At 48.8% G+C, this 18,384-nt stretch overlaps 1 protein-coding gene across 2 annotated transcripts in view; it reads left to right on the top strand.

Moving 5' to 3' along the window:
- LOC139762487 (inactive phospholipase C-like protein 1) overlaps window positions 1–18,384 on the top strand; it is a 377,622-nt gene that overhangs the window by 297,947 nt on the left and 61,291 nt on the right. For both annotated transcript variants that reach the window (XM_071687427.1, XM_071687425.1), the window contains exons 4-8: window positions 8,244–8,450; window positions 14,364–14,539; window positions 14,771–14,883; window positions 15,885–15,948; window positions 16,772–16,865. In XM_071687427.1, the coding sequence (XP_071543528.1) occupies window positions 8,244–8,450; window positions 14,364–14,539; window positions 14,771–14,883; window positions 15,885–15,948; window positions 16,772–16,865 (654 nt within the window). The remainder of the gene's footprint in view (window positions 1–8,243; window positions 8,451–14,363; window positions 14,540–14,770; window positions 14,884–15,884; window positions 15,949–16,771; window positions 16,866–18,384) is intronic.

Consider the following 18,384-nt stretch of genomic DNA (forward strand, 5'->3'; position numbering starts at 1 on the left):
TCGAGTCGCGTTCAGGGGTCTTCCAGGATGTCCACGTACGTCGCTGGGTGCCACGTACGTCGTTGGCTGCCACGTACGTCGCTGGCTGCCACGTACGTCGCTGGCTGCCACGTACGTCGCTGCTGCCACGTACGTCGCTGGCTGCCACGTATGTCGTTGGCTGCCACGTGCGTCATTGGGTGCCACGTACGTCGCTGGCTGCCACGTACGTCGCTGGCTGCCACGTACGTCGCTAGCTGCCACATACGTCGCTGGGTGCCACGTACGTCGCTGGCTGCCACGTACGTCGCTAGCTGCCACGTACGTCGCTGGCTGCCACGTACGTCGTTGGCTGCCTCGTACGTCGCTGCTTGAACTCACGAATCAGTGTGGTCACTTTGCGTCGCAGCCCCGCTGGTGCCAGCTCACTCCTCGGGCTCCTACAGCCATGGCATATATCATCCCCCACACACACACACACACACACACACACACACACACACACACACACACACACACACACACACACACACACACACACACCACACACACACACACACACACACCTCCTGTTCTAGGCATCCTTCGACACCGCTAATGAGGTATGATCGATCTACGCCACATCTTCACCCTCGTTCCTTGGGATGAGGAGGTGGGAGGGGGAGACACGCCGCGCTCGCCCCGGTGCCTTCACACCGCAGTCAGTCAAGAGCGCGCGCGGGCCGCCACCGCCCGCCGCCGCCACCGCCAGTTTATGCCGTCAGTGTCCTGGTGATGATTGGAGGGGAGGGAGGGGGGGGTTATGTAGGGGTGTAGGGGGGGTCTGAGAGAGACTCTTGTCTGGACTCGATTTTTTTTTCTTTTTTTCTTGCTTCTTCGGCCGTCGCTTCCACGCCGGGCGAGCACCCACGACGGTCATGATTGCGCGGGTCTCTGAGCGTCAGTGATGCACAGTGTACGGCACCGGTGTGGCTGGACTGTCAACCGTTCGAAGTGTTACGAGAGACGCCGGGAGATGGAAATTACGGAAGTTGAACCGATGAATATGTTTACGATGACTCAACAACTTGGCGTCACTCGGAGTTTGTTCACCAGGGTTTTTGTACAAATGTGTTCATTTACGTTTAACTTTCCCGTTTAATGGGAGTACGTCGGGAAGGGTCATTCTTCGTCGTGTCATTCAGAATGGTCATCAAAACGCCTTCCGTGTTTTGTGGTGAAACGTGTCCTTCCACCTTTACATAAAAGCTCCCATTTATTATCTTTTTTTTCCCCCTCCCACCTCACACCACACGTCTGATTGGTTGTGTGATACCAGTGTCTCCATTCGTACCATCCCCTTTCATAGAATAAGTCTCCCGTTGCGTCCCATATCAACCAGGCAGGCCATTTCAGTACCATCTGCAATGGGAAAGTCCCTGGTCCCTCCTACATAAGAGAGAGAGAGAGAGAGAGAGAGAGAGAGAGAGAGAGAGAGAGAGAGAGAGAGAGAGAGAGAGAGAGAGACTCGAGGGGCGTGTCCAGACTGGCTGTGAAGAATTTCTGGCCCAGTCATGCGCCTCTTTAACCTCCTGAGCAGGACGGCATGACGCTTGAGCACGAGACCCTTGGGTAGGATGGCGGCGCGGCCTTAAACCTGACCTGCAAGGGTCAGGTGGAAGGTCAAGGTCAGGGCCAACAGACCCAGGAGGTCTCCGTGTCGCTGTGGCTTCTACAGGTTGGGCTCCGGCGTTGTTTTGCTGTGTATCGTTTTCCCATCTGTTTCTCCCTCACGCCATAGACTGCGAGGAATGAACAGTAAAATGTACGATGGTTTCATTGATCTTCGTCACAGAATCAACGCATGAACAAGTGCGATCAGCCGGCGTCTTGTGACGTCCCCCCAGGTTTGTTTACGGGGGAGAGTGTCCACTTGGAGCCAAGGAAAACTAGAGGTACGCACCTCTCTGGCTGAGAAGAAGATACCGAGCGTCGAAGGGACATCTCCCTGTCACCGAGTCTATAACTGGATTGTAAAAAAAAAAAGAAGTCAGTAGTCTTTGCTTCACTCCCATTCTCACGCCGCTCCCAGCGAGGAAGGGAGAGAGAGAGAGAGAGAGAGAGAGAGAGAGAGAGAGAGAGAGAGAGAGAGAGAGAGAGAGAGAGAGAGAGAGCCCGGAGCGGTACAATGGATTTCCTCCGCTCGAGGGCATTTAAAACTCCGCCTCGTAAACCCATGGCGTCTTAAAAAAAAAAGAAAACGGGAGGTTGGGGGGGGGGGGGGGGGGAGCCTTTAAGTGAATTGAGAGGGAAGCCACTTGGAAGTTTCAAGTATATAATTGTGGGAGGGGAAACAAGAAGAAGTCGAGGGCATTAAACTGTGAGGGATGAAACCCTCCTCGCAGAAGGGGAAGAAGATTGGTAAGATGATGTGACACAGCAAGATGAGAGAGAGAGAGAGAGAGAGAGAGAGAGAGAGAGAGAGAGAGAGAGAGAGAGAGAGAGAGAGAGAGAGAGACACTTTGAATATTGCATGTGTTTGAAGAAGAGAAAAAAAATGGGAGACAAAAATGAACGAGCCGAGGAGGTAAGGTCACGTGCGATGAATGGAGGAGGCGAGATATGCCAAGTATCCGAACTAAATTTACCCCTGGAGGAGGAAGTAGTCCTGCAGGAACGTCCTAGAACGAGAGGAATTCAGGGCATGAAGAGGCTGGAGGAGGAGGAGGAGGAGGAGGCAGACGCAGCAGAAGGACACTGGCTGGTGGTTTGGCGTGTCATAGACATTGATTTTGCCTAGTGTGTGGTGAGGAAATATATATATATTTTTCTTTCTTTTAAACTATTCGCCATTTCCCGCATTAGCGAGGTAGCGTTAAGAACAGAGGACTGGGCCTTTGAGGGAATACCCTCACCTGGCCCAATTCTCTGTTCCTTCTTTTGGAAAAAAAAAAAAAAAAAAAAAAAAAAAAAAAAAAACGAGAGGGGAGGATTTCCAGCCCCCCGCTCCCTCCCCTTTTAGTCGCCTTCTACGACACGCAGGGAATACAGTTAGGTTGAATTCTTTCATATCTGTAAATTCCCTCGGAACTCACATTATATTTTATAGACCACACGTAACCCAGCCTGACCTTGGCCCTGTGCGATAGGTTTCCATACGTTCAGTAAGATTAAGTCTGGGTTTTTAGTCAACACTCGAGTGTATTTCATTTTGTTTCTCTCATCCAGCTGAAACTATATATATATATATATATATATATATATATATATATATATATATATATATATATATATATATATATATATATATATATGAAGTCTGTTGGGGATGAGAGAGCTTGGGAAGTGAGTCAGTTGTTGTTCGCTGATGATACAGCGCTGGTGGCTGATTCATGTGAGAAACTGCAGAAGCTGGTGACTGAGTTTGGTAAAGTGTGTGAAAGAAGAAAGTTAAGAGTAAATGTGAATAAGAGCAAGGTTATTAGATACAGTAGGGTTGAGGGTCAAGTCAATTGGGAGGTGAGTTTGAATGGAGAAAAACTGGAGGAAGTGAAGTGTTTTAGATATCTAGGAGTGGATCTGGCAGCGGATGGAACCATGGAAGCGGAAGTGGATCATAGGGTGGGGGAGGGGGCGAAAATTCTGGGAGCCTTGAAGAATGTGTGGAAGTCGAGAACATTATCTCGGAGAGCAAAAATGGGTATGTTTGAAGGAATAGTGGTTCCAACAATGTTGTATGGTTGCGAGACGTGGGCTATGGATAGAGTTGTGCGCAGGAGGATGGATGTGCTGGAAATGAGATGTTTGAGGACAATATGTGGTGTGAGGTGGTTTGATCGAGTAAGTAACGTAAGGGTAAGAGAGATGTGTGGAAATAGAAAGAGCGTGGTTGAGAGAGCAGAAGAGGGTGTTTTGAAATGGTTCGGGCACATGGAGAGAATGAGTGAGGAAAGATTAACCAAGAGAATATATGTGTCGGAGGTGGAGGGAACGAGGAGAAGAGGGAGACCAAATTGGAGTTGGAAAGATGGAGTGAAAAATATTTTGTGTGATCGGGGCCTGAACATGCAGGAGGGTGAAAGGAGGGCAAGGAATAGAGTGAATTGGAGCGATGTGGTATACCGGGGTTGACGTGCTGTCAGTGGATTGAATCAAGGCATGTGAAGCGTCTGGGGTAAACATGGAAAGCTGTGTAGGTATGTATATTTGCGTGTGTGGACGTATGTATATACATGTGTATGGGGGGGGGGGGGGGTTGGGCCATTTCTTTCGTCTGTTTCCTTGCGCTACCTCGCAAACGCGGGAGACAGCGACAAAAAAAAAAAAAAAAATATATATATATATATATATATATATATATATATATATATATATATATATATATTATATATATATATATATATATATATATATATATATATATATATATATATATATATATATATATATATATATATATATTGTGGCCGACACTTTGGGATTGTTGTGTCCATCAATGCGTTGTCGGGCTTCACACCTGATTCTTACGGCCGAACTCTTGGCCAGAAGTTGTGAAAAGTTTGAACCAGGAACCCGTGAAACTTGGCCCAGTTATTTCCCCTGTATCCCAAAGCACTGAAAGATATAAGACCCGTAACTCGAGTTTGGAGTTAGCCTGAGTTATTCCACTTACAAGAAATGGCTTTTGACTTTCAATACAACTTGGCTCGTAGCTTGATAAATATGCCACTCTCTGCCCATCGATATTTACAGGTGGTCTTAGAGGCGGTTTTCACGCTTTCTAGATAGTATTGCCGGCCATTCTTACGTCGCACCCAATAGCTGTGTTCCACTGCAGTCGACACAAGGCAACACCCTTGTAGTTTGTGCGTAAATAATGTTCCTCCTCCTCCTCCTCCTCCTCCTCCTCCCCATTCTTCCTGCCCCCCTTCCTCCTCCTCCTCCTCCTCACGCCAGACCTCGCCCTCCACACTAACAAGACGGTGTAGAATATCTGGGCCACAATCCGAGCCACGGTCCTCGGGTCTCGGTGTGCGGTGTGGCCCGGGGTTAAGGCCAACGGTGCATTGTACGAAGGTGTTAGCGCTCCCCCCCCTCGCACAGCCGGGGTTCATGGCCACACCTACGATACCCCTGTCCTGGGGGAGGTGGGGAAGGGAGGGGTAGTAGCTCTCACGGCTGCAGAGAGAGAGAGAGAGAGAGAGAGAGAGAGAGAGAGAGAGAGAGAGAGAGAGAGAGAGAGAGAGAGAGAGAGAGAGAGAGAGAGTACCTTGGTTGGTCCATGTCTTGTGATTCTTGAATGCACTCTTGGTGTGTGTGTGTGTGTGTGTGTGTGTGTGTGTCAACCCCAGAGGTAGCCCCTCACCACCCTCCCCCGTAGACCACCACTGGTCGCCGTGGTTCGCCCATCAAACTTGGTAGTGTCGTCGGCTGGATATTTAATACCAACTCGAGGGTCTGATTCCAGAGACGTGCTCTGTGGTACCCACCTGCTTTTTTTTTTTTGGTTTGCCTTCGTCAAGTCCCAGTGTGTAGGTCGTAAAGATCGGACAGACCCCGACCCTGTGTGTCTACCTCAGTGTAACAGACCCTGAGCCTGTGTGTCTGCCTCAGTATAACAGACCCTCAGCCTGTGTGTCTGCCTCCGTGTAAGAGACCCTAACCCTGCTTGTCTACCTCAGTACAACAGACCCTGAGCGTGTGTCTCTGCGTCATTGTAACAGACCCTGACCCTGTGTGTCTACCTCAGCGTAACAGACCCCAATCCTATGTCCCTACCTCAGTGTAACAGACCCTGAGCGTGTGTCTCTACGTCAGTGTAAGAGACCCTGAGCCTGCACGTCTACCTCAGTGTAACAGACCCTGAGCCTGCGCGTCTACCTCAGTGTAACAGACCCTGAGCCTGCGCGTCTACCTCAGTGTAACAGACCCTGAGCCTGCGCGTCTACCTCAGTGTAAGTTTTTTTTTTACAAACTTTAAGGAGATCCTGAACTTGCGTAGCCAACTCTGTGCGTATAAGTTTTCAGGACATAAGGTCCTTAAAGTTCTTACAGCCTTACATGGGTTAAGTTCCAAAGACCTTAAATGGATCTTAAAACTACGTAGCCAACCCTGTTTAAGTCTTAAAAAGTCTGAAGAGTTTCGATTTCTTTTTTTTTCAAACTTCTTCGCGTAGAGACGCTCGTGTGAAAATGTCGAAGAATAATTGGAATCCCTCACATCCTTGACCTGGTCCACTGGGTGGGCAGATGGACAACCAGGGACCAGTGCAAGACTCCATGTGTGTCATGGAATTGTTCCACTCCCCCAGGCAGGTCTTGGAGGCTCGAACCTCCACCACCTGCTCTGTATGATACCCTTAATCATGAGCTAATCATCATATACTCCAGAGAAAACCTGTTGACGTAATGTAATTACTAGTATAATATAATGGTAATCAGGTTTTCTGACCGAAGTTGATCGCATCTCACAAGATGAAAGTAATCATTGTGTGTACGTGTTTGCGTATGTGTGTGTGTGTGTGTGTGTGTGTGTATTCGCGCGCGCGCTGAAAGAACGGTTTAAACGCTCTCGCTTACACGAACTGTTGCGCTGAATCCAGCCTGGTCATTCGGAGGTAAGCCATCCCTCTATAAACGCCATGACAGATGACGTGAGAAGCTGCGCGCGCCGCTACCTGCGAACATCATCTACGTCACGTGAAGGATGGATACGAGATGCCAGGAGACATCGTCTTCTACACCAAGCGGTGTCTCCTATCATCTTCTGAGACCAGGCGGGGGGTAGGTCAACACCAGCCCAGCCCTCTTTAACGAGTACTCTATACCGGAAGGGGTAAACCACGTCGTTTGAATGGTTAGGAATCCCTCCTCTTGTCTTTTTTTTCCTAAGTTTCCAAGTTATTAACCGAGTCCCGGAAGTCACTGAATCTCTGGGCTGCCCCACCACCACGCCTCAGCCTGTTGCAACCAAGGGCGACACTTGTGTTGCTACGGAGGTGAGGGACGGCCCACCATCCATCGTGTCGTGGGACAGTGGTAGTGGGTGTGTTTATCACGGTGAGGGTCGAGAGTTCGAGGGGGGGTAAGGGGGTTTAACGGTGGGTCCGAACTGCTAGGGGGTGAGTGAGAGAGAGGGTGAGGAAGAGGAAGGTGGGAGGGGAATCGTTTCATAGAAGGGGTGTGAGCGTTGTCGCGCGCGGGTTGTGAGGCCTGGGAGGCAAGTGTGTGTGTGTGGACAGGACCTTGAGGCAGCATGCATTAGGCATGAAGGAGGAGTTGATCTCGGAGCCAGAATCGAGTTAGCTCGGTTGTTGACGCTGCATGACGCACCTCCCCCTTGAGGAGGGGAGGCGGAGGGTGGAGGGTGAAGGTTCACAGGGTATTATAAGACGGCTTTAACGTTAGATGACCTACACATCTGAGAATTATTTGAGGGGGGGGTATGATCAACCCATCATCATCCCCTCTCCCCCCACTCCACCCTGACATTCCGAAGGTGAAGGCTGGGGCGTTAACGAGAGGGAACTGTGCGGAGACGGTGATCCCGTGCAAGAAGGTAACTTAGCGAGAGAGAGAGAGAGAGAGAGAGAGAGAGAGAGAGAGAGAGAGAGAGAGAGAGAGTTATACTAGTCCTTATGTCTGGGGTCAGACACTGTGGGGTAAGACCAGACGTCCTGTCCCCCCTCCCCGTAATTCATACATCCCCAGGCAAGGGAAGCCCCCAGAACGACCCTTCGCTCCCCAGGACGACGACGACCCCCCCCCTGCTCTGTATTTACCATTGTGGAGATTAAATTTTTTTTCTTAAGGCAGTGATATCCCTCACTTAATCCTCCTCCGCGGGGGGAAAAAGAAATACTAAATCTCATTTGGAGTAAAATCTTTGAGAGAAAACATAATAGTAATCCTTCCCCTTCTCCCTTCTCCCCTGCCCACTCTCCCCTCTCCTCTGCCCACTCTCCCCTCTCCTCTGCCCCACTCTCCCCTCTCCTCTGCCCCACTCTCCCCTCTCCTCTGCTCCTTCTCCCCATCTCCTCTGCCCACTCTCCCCTCTCCTCTGCTCCTTCCCCCCATCTCCTCTGTCTACTCTCGCCTCTCCACTGCCCACTCTCCCCTCTCCTCTGCCCACTCTCCCCTCTCCTCTGCCCCACTCTCCCCTCTCCTCTGCCCCACTCTCCCCTCTCCTCTGCCCCACTCTCCCCTCTCCTCCTCTGCCCCACTCTCCCCCTTCTCCGTGAAGAGATCCCACCTCACTAACCTGGGCTCCGTCTCTCCCCCTACAGTTCTTATCGAGCAGATAAAAGAGATCCGGACCGGCAAGAACTGCGAGAGCCTGCGCAACAAGGACTTCCCCACCTCCTACAACGAGGAGCGCATCTTCAGCATCCTGTACGGGGACTCCTACGACAGCCTGGACTTGATCGCCCACTCCCCAGAGGAGGCCAGCATCTGGGTCACTGGCCTCAACGCCCTGATTGGTGCCTCCAAAGGTGAGTGAAGCCGCCTGGCTTGTTCGTGGTGTGGCGCACCGGTGTGGCCACCTGAGTTATTCGTGGTGCACCGGTGTGGCCACCTGGCTTGTTTCATGGTGTGGTGGTGGTGTGGCCACCTGGCTTGTTCGTGGTGTGGTGGTGGTGTGGCCACCTGGCTTGTTTCATTGTGTGGTGGTGGTGTGGCCACCTGGCTTGTTCGTGGTGTGGTGGTGGTGTGGCCACCTGGCTTGTTTCATGGTGTGGTGGTGGTGTGGCCACCTGGCTTGTTCGTGGTGTGGTGGTGGTGTGGTTGGGGATGGTATAGATCCTCTCCCGTGGTACGAGGGGTCTCAGAGACAGGTGGTGCACAGGTTTGTGGCAGGAGGTGGTGTAGGAGCTGGACGAGTGTTGTGAACGTCTCTGTTGTGGATCTTGGTGTTGTGTGGAGGGTTGTGGTGCCTCCTGTTTGGGGGACCCGGGTTTTTTTTTTTCATTCTCTCTCTCTCTCTCTCTCTCTCTCTCTCTCTCTCTCTCTCTCTCTCTCTCTCTCTCTCTCTCTCTCTCTCTCTCTCTCTCTCTCTCTCTCTCTCTCTCTCTCTCTCTCTCTCTATGTATTTGTATCTATATATCTACCTTTGTGTCTATCTATCTATCTATCTATGTGTCTATACATTCCTTCCTCCTATTATATAAAAGATAGGTAATCACACACACACACACACACACACACACACACACACACACACACACACACACACATTAGACCTTATCTGACCTTCGTCATTGAGTCTTACGTGTCAGAACAACAAGTAGGTCAACTTGGCCACTATGAATTACCTGACCTCTGCTATATAGGCTGCAGGTGAAGCCCATCCTGTTTAGCGAGATCCACGCCACATAAACGAGTATTAAGAAATAAAGGGAACGAAGAAAGATGATATGATCAGCGATTTGACAGTGACAAGGGTAATTAACTACACAGCTGTTTACTGCGTCAAGTAAACATCCCGGTTGAGAGTAATTTGCATAAATGCTATTACTGTCCCGGGCTGTAAACACAGGGTGATGCTAAATGACGCTGAATGTAGCGAGCGGTAAAGTCGAGCTGACGTGCAACATTAGTCTAATATGACCCTTGCATAAAATGGATATTAAGAGTCACTTTGTCTCTCCAGATCCACAATATTCAGTTGGGCATCTCGTGTGTCCTAGATACTATGGACTCCATCTGTCCCGTCTCGTCCATCCTGGTGGGGAAGGCAGCCGGACTCGTGGTATAAACCAGAGGGGGAACACGTCTTCCACCACTTCGTCCCGCACGAAGTGCCTTCTCTTTCCATTCGGTCGTTGCAGTAGCCGCTCGTCCCGTGCCCACAGTGACGCGTCCTGGCTCCTGCTGCGTCCTTGACCGTCACACGTGACGGGTTTACCCGCAGCGTCCCTTTGACCGTCACACGTGACGGGTTTACCCTCAGCGTCCGTCCCTTTGACCGTCACACGTCGTGGTTGTCGAAGCGTCCGTGGCCTTGACGCACCTTCAGGAACACCCGTGTGATGAAGGCAGGATCCTCACCCTCCGCCTCCTCCTCCTCCTCCTCCTCCTCCTCCTCCTCCTCCTCCTCCTCCTCCTCTCAACCACCAACTCCAGAATGTCATTTAAGATCTGAGGTAAAGCCACGCCCTCCCATCCCCCCTCGCGGTCGTCCACTGCGGGGAGGGAAGGTGTTCGTTCACACCTGCTGCAGGAGATTGCTTAGTTCGTCAGGTGCCGCTCCTAGATCCAGGTTGAGTCTGTCAGAACGTAGCTACCGGGTCTTAACGTCGGGCTGTGGACGTCGGCTTCGTTGCTGACGTCATACGGATGTCTGCGGGGCACATCTTCTACAAAGATGGTTTCTGGATCATCCTCTTACCGTCATGAGTTAAGAGCGAATGATCTCTCTCTCAGTTGCCCAACGGTTCTCGCGCTGTTGTGGTTGTAACGAAGCTCCATCCTCGCACACACGCGCTCAAAAATCCGACGGTCGTGGGGCGCTGGCGTTCCACTGGGTACTGGCATGGGTCCCGCTGGTGATTCGGCCGACTGTAAATGTGGACCACTTTGGACTAGAGAGGCGGACCGGGACGACCTGAAGCAGAACAGTCCGTGTGCGGTACTATGAGAGAGAGAGAGAGAGAGAGAGAGAGAGAGAGAGAGAGAGAGAGAGAGAGAGAGAGAGAGAGAGACTCCTTATGCCTCTCTCTTCGATCAAGCCTCACGGAGGTTGTCATCCGTGTCGTTACACCTCAAGTAACGTACCTTAATCATATGTATTCTTCTTAATTACCTGCGGGTATTTATGATCGTTGATAATGTGGTTCGGTGGTTAGCGAGTGTGTTGGTTGAGCTGGCAAGAGGTCGAACGTAGGTCAGGTCATTGTTTTTGATTCCGTGGTAAAGTGGCCCTGTGTGTATCCCATCAAACCCTGGGGTTGCGACACTTCTGTCTAACGACAGTCGTACCCAAGGGTGTCGCACCGTCGTGCTCAAGGGTCGTAAGAGGGAGAGGCAGTATGTTGGGTTATCATTTTCGTGTCGTTGTTGTGGACAGATACTGAGTTGTGTATGTTAATTGTATATCTATTTTTTTTTTTCCCCCATCTCAGCCTCCCACTCCACTGGCCTCAGGCTTGGAGGGTTCAGGAGCGGGAGGGAGGTCGTCGTGTTCGAGCACCGCTGGGGACGGTGTTCGCTAGGGAGGGATAGGACGACCAGTCATGCCTCGCTCGACGCGGGAACCAGCATGTACGACGACGCTGCTGCGCCTGCATATATGCCAGCACGAATTATTTTCGACGATATAGACTCGACCTGTCACCCCTCTCCTGGCCTCCGGTGAAGCAATAGCTGCAGAGGGAAACTGTCATTTTGAATAAAAAAGGAAAACAGAATCGTATTTCAAAAATACAAAGTCTTTTAAGAGAACATCTTAGGATATCATGAGATCGAGTGATGAGAATGGGTCTGACAGACCCCGCGTTGAACGTGCTCTGAGGAGAGCGTCTTCGCTGGAGAGCAAAAGGGAAAAGATTGTAGGAAAAATAGGGTCAGCTGGTGCCGTGAGGTCAGGGTCAAGCGGAGGGAGGGGGAGTGAATAATGGATGGAGCGACAGGACGTGTAGTGGAGAGTGCAGCTGTCTCATGCAACACCTGTCAACAACACCAGCTCACACGATGCCCCGAACACACCACCCCAGCTGACGACAAATGATTCTAACTTTACAGGCAGCTAGTGTGTGTTGATATATATATATATGTATAGATCCCCTGATGTGATTATTGCACGAAAGTGCACCCGCGAACTAATTGTGTTTCATTTCCCCGTGGACTTATAGAAATATATATATATATATATATATATATATATATATATATATATATATATATATATATATATATATATATATATATATATATATATATATATATACTAATCGCCATTTCCCGCGTTAGCGAGGTAGCGTTAAGAACAGAGGATGAGGACTGGGCCTTTGAGGGAATATCCTTACCTGGCCCCCTTCTCTGTTTCTTCTTTTGGAGGAAAAAAAAAAAAAATGAGAGGGGAGGATTTCCAGCCCCTCGCTCCCTTCCCTTTTAGTTGCCTTCTACGACACGCAGGGAATACGTGGGAAGTATTCTTTCTCCCCTATCCTGTGGAGGATGCGACAGGTGGAGGAGGAGGAGAGATGATGTAGTGAGGGTGGACCTAGCAGGGTACTTTAAAGCAGGGGATACAAAAAAAAAACAAAAAAAAAAAACACGTGTTTTGAGCCTGGCATTTTCAGAAGCGTTTATAGACAGACGTCTCTTCTCTTGATCATATGCCAGGCCTTCACATGCAGAGAGAGAGAGAGAGAGAGAGAGAGAGAGAGAGAGAGAGAGAGAGAGAGAGAGAGAGAGAGAGAGAGAGAAGGCTGAAGGTATCAAATACTCTACGGCTTTTGCAACCCACGTTTAATTAACATAGCAGACAGACCCCCTCCATTTGCATGTTGTGCCGGCTGAGTTTATGTTCGGCACCAAAAAAAAAAAAAAAGAAAAAGAAAAAAAAGGAAAAAGATATATTACCCAATTAGTGTGTGTGTGTGTGTGTGTGTGTGTGTGTGTGTGTGTGTGTGTGTGTGTGTGTGTCTTCTTCCAACTGCGTGTGCGTGCATTCTCATGCGTGTTATGTAGGATAGTGGGTGTGTATAGCACCCACGTACGGTGTGATATGTTCTGATCTCAAGTGGAATTGATATTATTCGTGGTCTGTTTGATGATGCTAAAAGTTATTATAGTTCGTAACGAAGAAAATGGATGTTCGGGTGGAGAAAAATGATTCAAGCGTGGATGCTGCACGGATGCGTGGGTGGATGAATAGATACTGTTACTGAGAGGTGGATAGACTGGTAAATGAGTACACACACACACACACACACACACACACACACACACACACACACACACACACACACACACATGTACACACACACACACACACACACACACACACACACACACACACGAGGCGGCTTCTTCATTCTTGGGTAAAGTTTTCCGTTTATCTCATGAATTTATAATTTGTGAGCTGAAACCGTATTGGATCATTCTCCTATTTTCCTTAAAGCCTCTTAGCATATTGAGTATCCATATGTATGAGTTAGGAAGGCCGTCTTCAACACACACACACACACACACACACACACACACACGTACACACACACACACAGAGACACACACAGACACACACACAGACACACACACAGACACACACACACACACACACACACACACACACACACACACACACACACACACACACACACACACATGTACACACACACACACACACACACACACACACACACACACACACACACACACACACGTACACACACACACACACACACACACACACACACACACACACACACACACACACAGCCTAACATCAGCTAACCCATCGTTTTGACTTGAGAAGAGAAAAAGCCATTGGTGTGTGTGTGTGTGTGTGTGTGTGTGAGTGTGTGTGTGTGTGTGTGTGTGTGTGTGTGTGTGTGTGTTTGTGTAAGGACGGGCGAGGAATTAAAGCCTTACACGTGACCAGATAGGAATAGAAAGGAAAAAAAATTGTATTAGATGTTTCAAAATAGAAGCAGAAAAAGTTATATATTTTCAGTAATTCATTATTGCTAGTTTTTACTTATATATAGATATAAGTCCAGTGGATCTGTCATGTTCAGAGACCAGGATATAGGAGCCAGGCGCACTGGGAGATATTTCAGATGTCTCTCTCTCTCTCTCTCTCTCTCTCTCTCTCTCTCTCTCTCTCTCTCTCTCTCTCTCTCTCTCTCTCTCTCTCTCTCTCTCTCTCTCTCTCTGGGTCTCATATAGAGAGTGTTCCATCCTCCCCCTTGCGCGTCGCCGTGCCATCACGTCATATATCATCTTGTTATTACCTCATATATATCGCCCTATCAGTCCCCCCCCCACCCATATATCGCCCCTGTCATTTACCTTGGCACATCGTCCTGTAATCACCTCGCATATCGTCGTCATCAGTTTGTATATACACCCGGTATGTCATCACCTCATATTCGGTCGGTGTTACTTGGTACATCATCCTCTCATCACCTCATCCATTTATATGTCACTCCCTTCTTCCTTCGTCCTCACGGACCCTCAGCCTATCTTGGACCTCCATGTTCCCTCACGGCCCCTCAGCCTATCTTGGACGCCCATGTTCCCTCAGCTCGTTCTCCAATGGAGGCAGGTGACTTCGAGTTCCCCCCCTCCTCCCTCCTTCCTCCTTCCTCTCCTCCCTAGCCTCCTTTCTCACCAGCCCTTCAAGTGACGGGCTCACCCGCCCGCCGCCCCACCCAAAAATTCTTGTGTCTCTTTTTCTTCAGCGGCCCCAGACGCCGTGGAGGACAGACAGACGCTGAGGGAGACGTGGCTGAAGGAGATGTTCGAGAAGGCCTCCAAGAACTCGTCGGGCGGCTTCATCGACCAGACCACCTGCATCAAGCTCATCAAGAGACTGGACTCCCAGGTGGCCATGGACAGGGTCAGACAGAAGCTCCAGGTGGGTTGTGCCTTCGCGGGTCCTTGCCAAGTGGGTGGGTGGTTGTGAGTGGGAAGTGCGAGGGTTTAGATTGTAAGTGGATGGGTTGTAGGGAGGGGAAGGGTGTGTGTGTGTGTGTGTGTGTGTGTGTGTGTGTGTGTGTGTGTGTACTGTTTCTAGAGCACCTGATAACGAGTCTTCTCCTTCCCTCACCCTCCTGGTCCCCTCATCACACTCGTGTCTCTCCCTCAGGAGTTCGACATGGGAAAGACAGACGGGTGTCGGGGCAGGATAGACAGCCAAGAATTTATAGACATGTTCAAAGAGATCGCCACCAGACCCGAGATATACTTCCTTTTAATAAGGTCAGTTCTGGCGCGCCTCTCTACCTACAGGAGAGAGAGAGAGAGAGAGAGAGAGAGAGAGAGAGAGAGAGAGAGAGAGAGAGAGAGAGAGAGAGAGAGAGAATAGAATTAGAATTTTTTCTGATTTTCTTTTTTTTAAGAGACTTTCTCTAATTAGTTCATTCTTTGTTTGATTCCAGTGTGATTTCATTTAAGATTTTTCTATTTTTTTAATGTTAGAAATCTGAAATTTTTGTGTCTTGTTACAAAAACATGTATTAATCAATTCATTCTTTGTTTCATTCCAGTGTGATTTCATTTAGAATTGTTTAGAATGTTTGATGTTAAAAATCTGAAGTTTTTGTGTCTTATTACATAGAAATCTGTTCTGATTAATTCATTCTTTGTTTAATTGAAATGTAATTTCCTTTAGAATTGTTTTCATTTTCTATGTACGGCACTTTTTGTGTTTTATACTTAAGACATTTTTTGTTCTGAGAAACTTATTCTTTGTACAATTTTGTGATTTCCTTTGCATTTTTTTTCTTTGTCAAATCTTTGTATGTCGTATTCTAAAGAAATTTATTTCATGGATCTTGTTATCTGTATAATTCCAAGGAAATCTCCCTTGCAATTATTTTTTTTGTGATTATGAATTAATTTCCTCTTTACGTTATCTTTGTTATTCCAATTCAATTTACAGGAATTATATACATTTTTAAAGCCCTTTTGACTCAGTTCTTATTAACTTCCATCAGGGATTCCAAGTTGTTTCTCTAGCATGCCACAGTAAAAGTCTTCTGAAAGATCACCTTTGTTGGACGCGAAGCATAAGACTTAAGAGATGAATTCAGAAATGTAACTTGTTCACTTTGTGCATATGAAATATAATCTGGCTATTCATTTCCTCACTAACGCAATAATTAATTCACTATATATATATATATATATATATATATATATATATATATATATATATATATATATATATATATATATATATATATCTTCCTGTGTTACAGATACGCGAACAAAGACTACCTAACGTTAGAAGACTTCCATCTCTTCCTGGAGGGAGAACAGGGGGTAAGTGTGTGCCTTTCCGTCCTGAGCTGCTGTTCCTTCTTGTTCCTCCTCCTCTTCCTCCTCCTCACGCACCGTGTTCCCTGCCTCCTCCTCCTCCTCCTCCTCACGCACCGTGTTCCCTGCCTCCTCCTCCTCCTCTTCCTCCTCCTCACGCACGGTGTTCCGTGCCTCCTCCTCCTCCTCCTCCTCCTCCTCCTCACGCACCGTGTTCCCTGCCTCCTCCTCTTCCTCCTCCTCACGCACGATGTTCCCTGCCTCCTCCTCCTCCTCCTCACGCACCGTGTTCCCTGCCTCACGCCACTTAACCACACTCCTCCCATCACCCGCCAAGTGCGGGGGGGCGCCTGGCGTCTTTGCTTTCCTCATGCTGCCATGGGCCCACACTTCTGTACTTAACACTCCCATGCTCCACACTACAATATACCTCACTCACTTGTACCACACTAACCATACTTAACACTCCCATGTACCACAGTAAAATATGCCACACTCACTTGTACCACACTAACCATACTTAACACTCCCATGTACCACACTACCATGCACCATACTACCATACATCTCACTCCCATGTACCACACTGCCATGTTGATATTTCCATCAAAGGCAAATATTTGTATTGATTATTCAACATTTTTGTCGATGAAAGTCACTCAAACCTCTTCAAAAAGTCTCAAGTCATACATTTAACATTGAATTCCTCGAAAGAAAAATAAGACATATGTTTACTGTAGAGTAGCTGTGGATTTAAGACATGTATGTCTCTCCATACTACCACCTCTTGTGGCTAACCAGTCTCGTGTGTGTGTGTGTTTGTTTCCAGCTGGCAGGGTTGACGTCGGATAAAGTGGTCGAGTTGATAGAAAAATACGAGCCAGCCCCCGAGGCCAGGAGGAACAGACAGATGCTAATAGACGGTAAGTGCAGAGGGTTTTGGACGGTAGTGGAACTTTTTGTTTTCTCTAGTGTTGTGGTGGGATGGGAGGAGGAGGAGGTGGGGGGTCTGTCTGTAGGGGTGGGGGGAGGAGGGCACCATTGTTTTAAAGGGGTGGGTCCAACGAGAGAGAGAGAGAGAGAGAGAGAGAGAGAGAGAGAGAGAGAGAGAGAGAGAGAGAGAGAGAGAGAGAGGCTATTGTTAATAACAGAAACTCCACACTGCAGTTAAGACGGAGCGCACGCCCCCGCCCCCCCTAATTGCAGGATGAGTCTTTTGTTAATGCTTGCATCCATTGTTGCCAGGAGAGAGAGAGAGAGAGAGAGAGAGAGAGAGAGAGAGAGAGAGAGAGAGAGAGAGAAGAGAGAGAGAGACCATTGTCTCCCGGCGGGAGTCACTCATATCCAGGAGGTGCTCCTTCCTGCTTGGCAACACTGTGCTTCTCATTTATATATATATATATACATAAGGTGGTTGGACGTGGTGGACGGTAGAGAGGAAAGCCATGTCTAAAGATGCCAGAATCTGATTCCTGCATGGCGGTCTGTGGTCGCGAAGGGGGGATCTGTGGTGTTGAGTCCTACATGTGTGTGTGTGTCTGTGGTGTTGAGTCCTACATGTGTGTGTGTGTGTGTCTGTGGTGTTGAGTCCTACATGTGTGTGTGTGTGTGTCTGTGGTGTTGAGTCCTACATGTGTGTGTGTGTCTGTGGTGTTGAGTCCTACATGTGTGTGTGTGTGTCTGTGGTGTTGAGTCCTACATGTGTGTGTGTGTGTGTGTCTGTGGTGTTGAGTCCTACATGTGTGTGTGTGTCTGTGGTGTTGAGTCCTACATGTGTGTGTGTGTGTGTGTGTGTGTGTGTGTGTGTGTGTGTGTGTGTGTGTGTGAGATTGACTTATGGCCTGTAGAGCATAGTCGTGTAGATACTCTGGTGTATTGAGAGAGAGAGAGAGAGAGAGAGAGAGAGAGAGAGAGAGAGAGAGAGAGAGAGAGAGAGAGAGAGAGAGAGAGAGATATCCACGGTCGATTAGTACCCCAAGCCATCACTCATTTACCCAGGGGGCGGGGTCTCAACTTGTAAGTCCCTTTTACAAACGTAAATGAACCCCCTGGCCGGGCGCGTTGTTCGTAATGCGAGTAAAAAAAAGGGGGGACGAGGACCAGTGTTTACATACACCTCTCCGTTACATGACCCGATCGCTGACTTAAAACCTTGGCTCCCAGAGGACGACTGGCCTCAGTGCGAACGTGTGCATCCTCCTCCACCACACTGCCGTGGTGTGGACCAGGGAGTTCTGCCTCCGCGTGTTTGTGAGAATGGATGGATGGTCTCTCTCTCACCAACTCTACCCGTATTGGCGAAGCTATAATGCTTTTTTTTGGAGCGGCATTCTACGACCCTTGAACTGGACGGTACGACCCAGGACCGTGCGTGACCCTACAGTATACAACGGTACGATCCTTGGGTATGATGACCTGGTCTTTGGCTCGACCCTGTCTGGG

This window comes from Panulirus ornatus, chromosome 43, assembly GCF_036320965.1.
Source record: "Panulirus ornatus isolate Po-2019 chromosome 43, ASM3632096v1, whole genome shotgun sequence".
In the NCBI taxonomy this organism is placed as follows: Eukaryota; Metazoa; Arthropoda; class Malacostraca; order Decapoda; family Palinuridae; genus Panulirus; species Panulirus ornatus.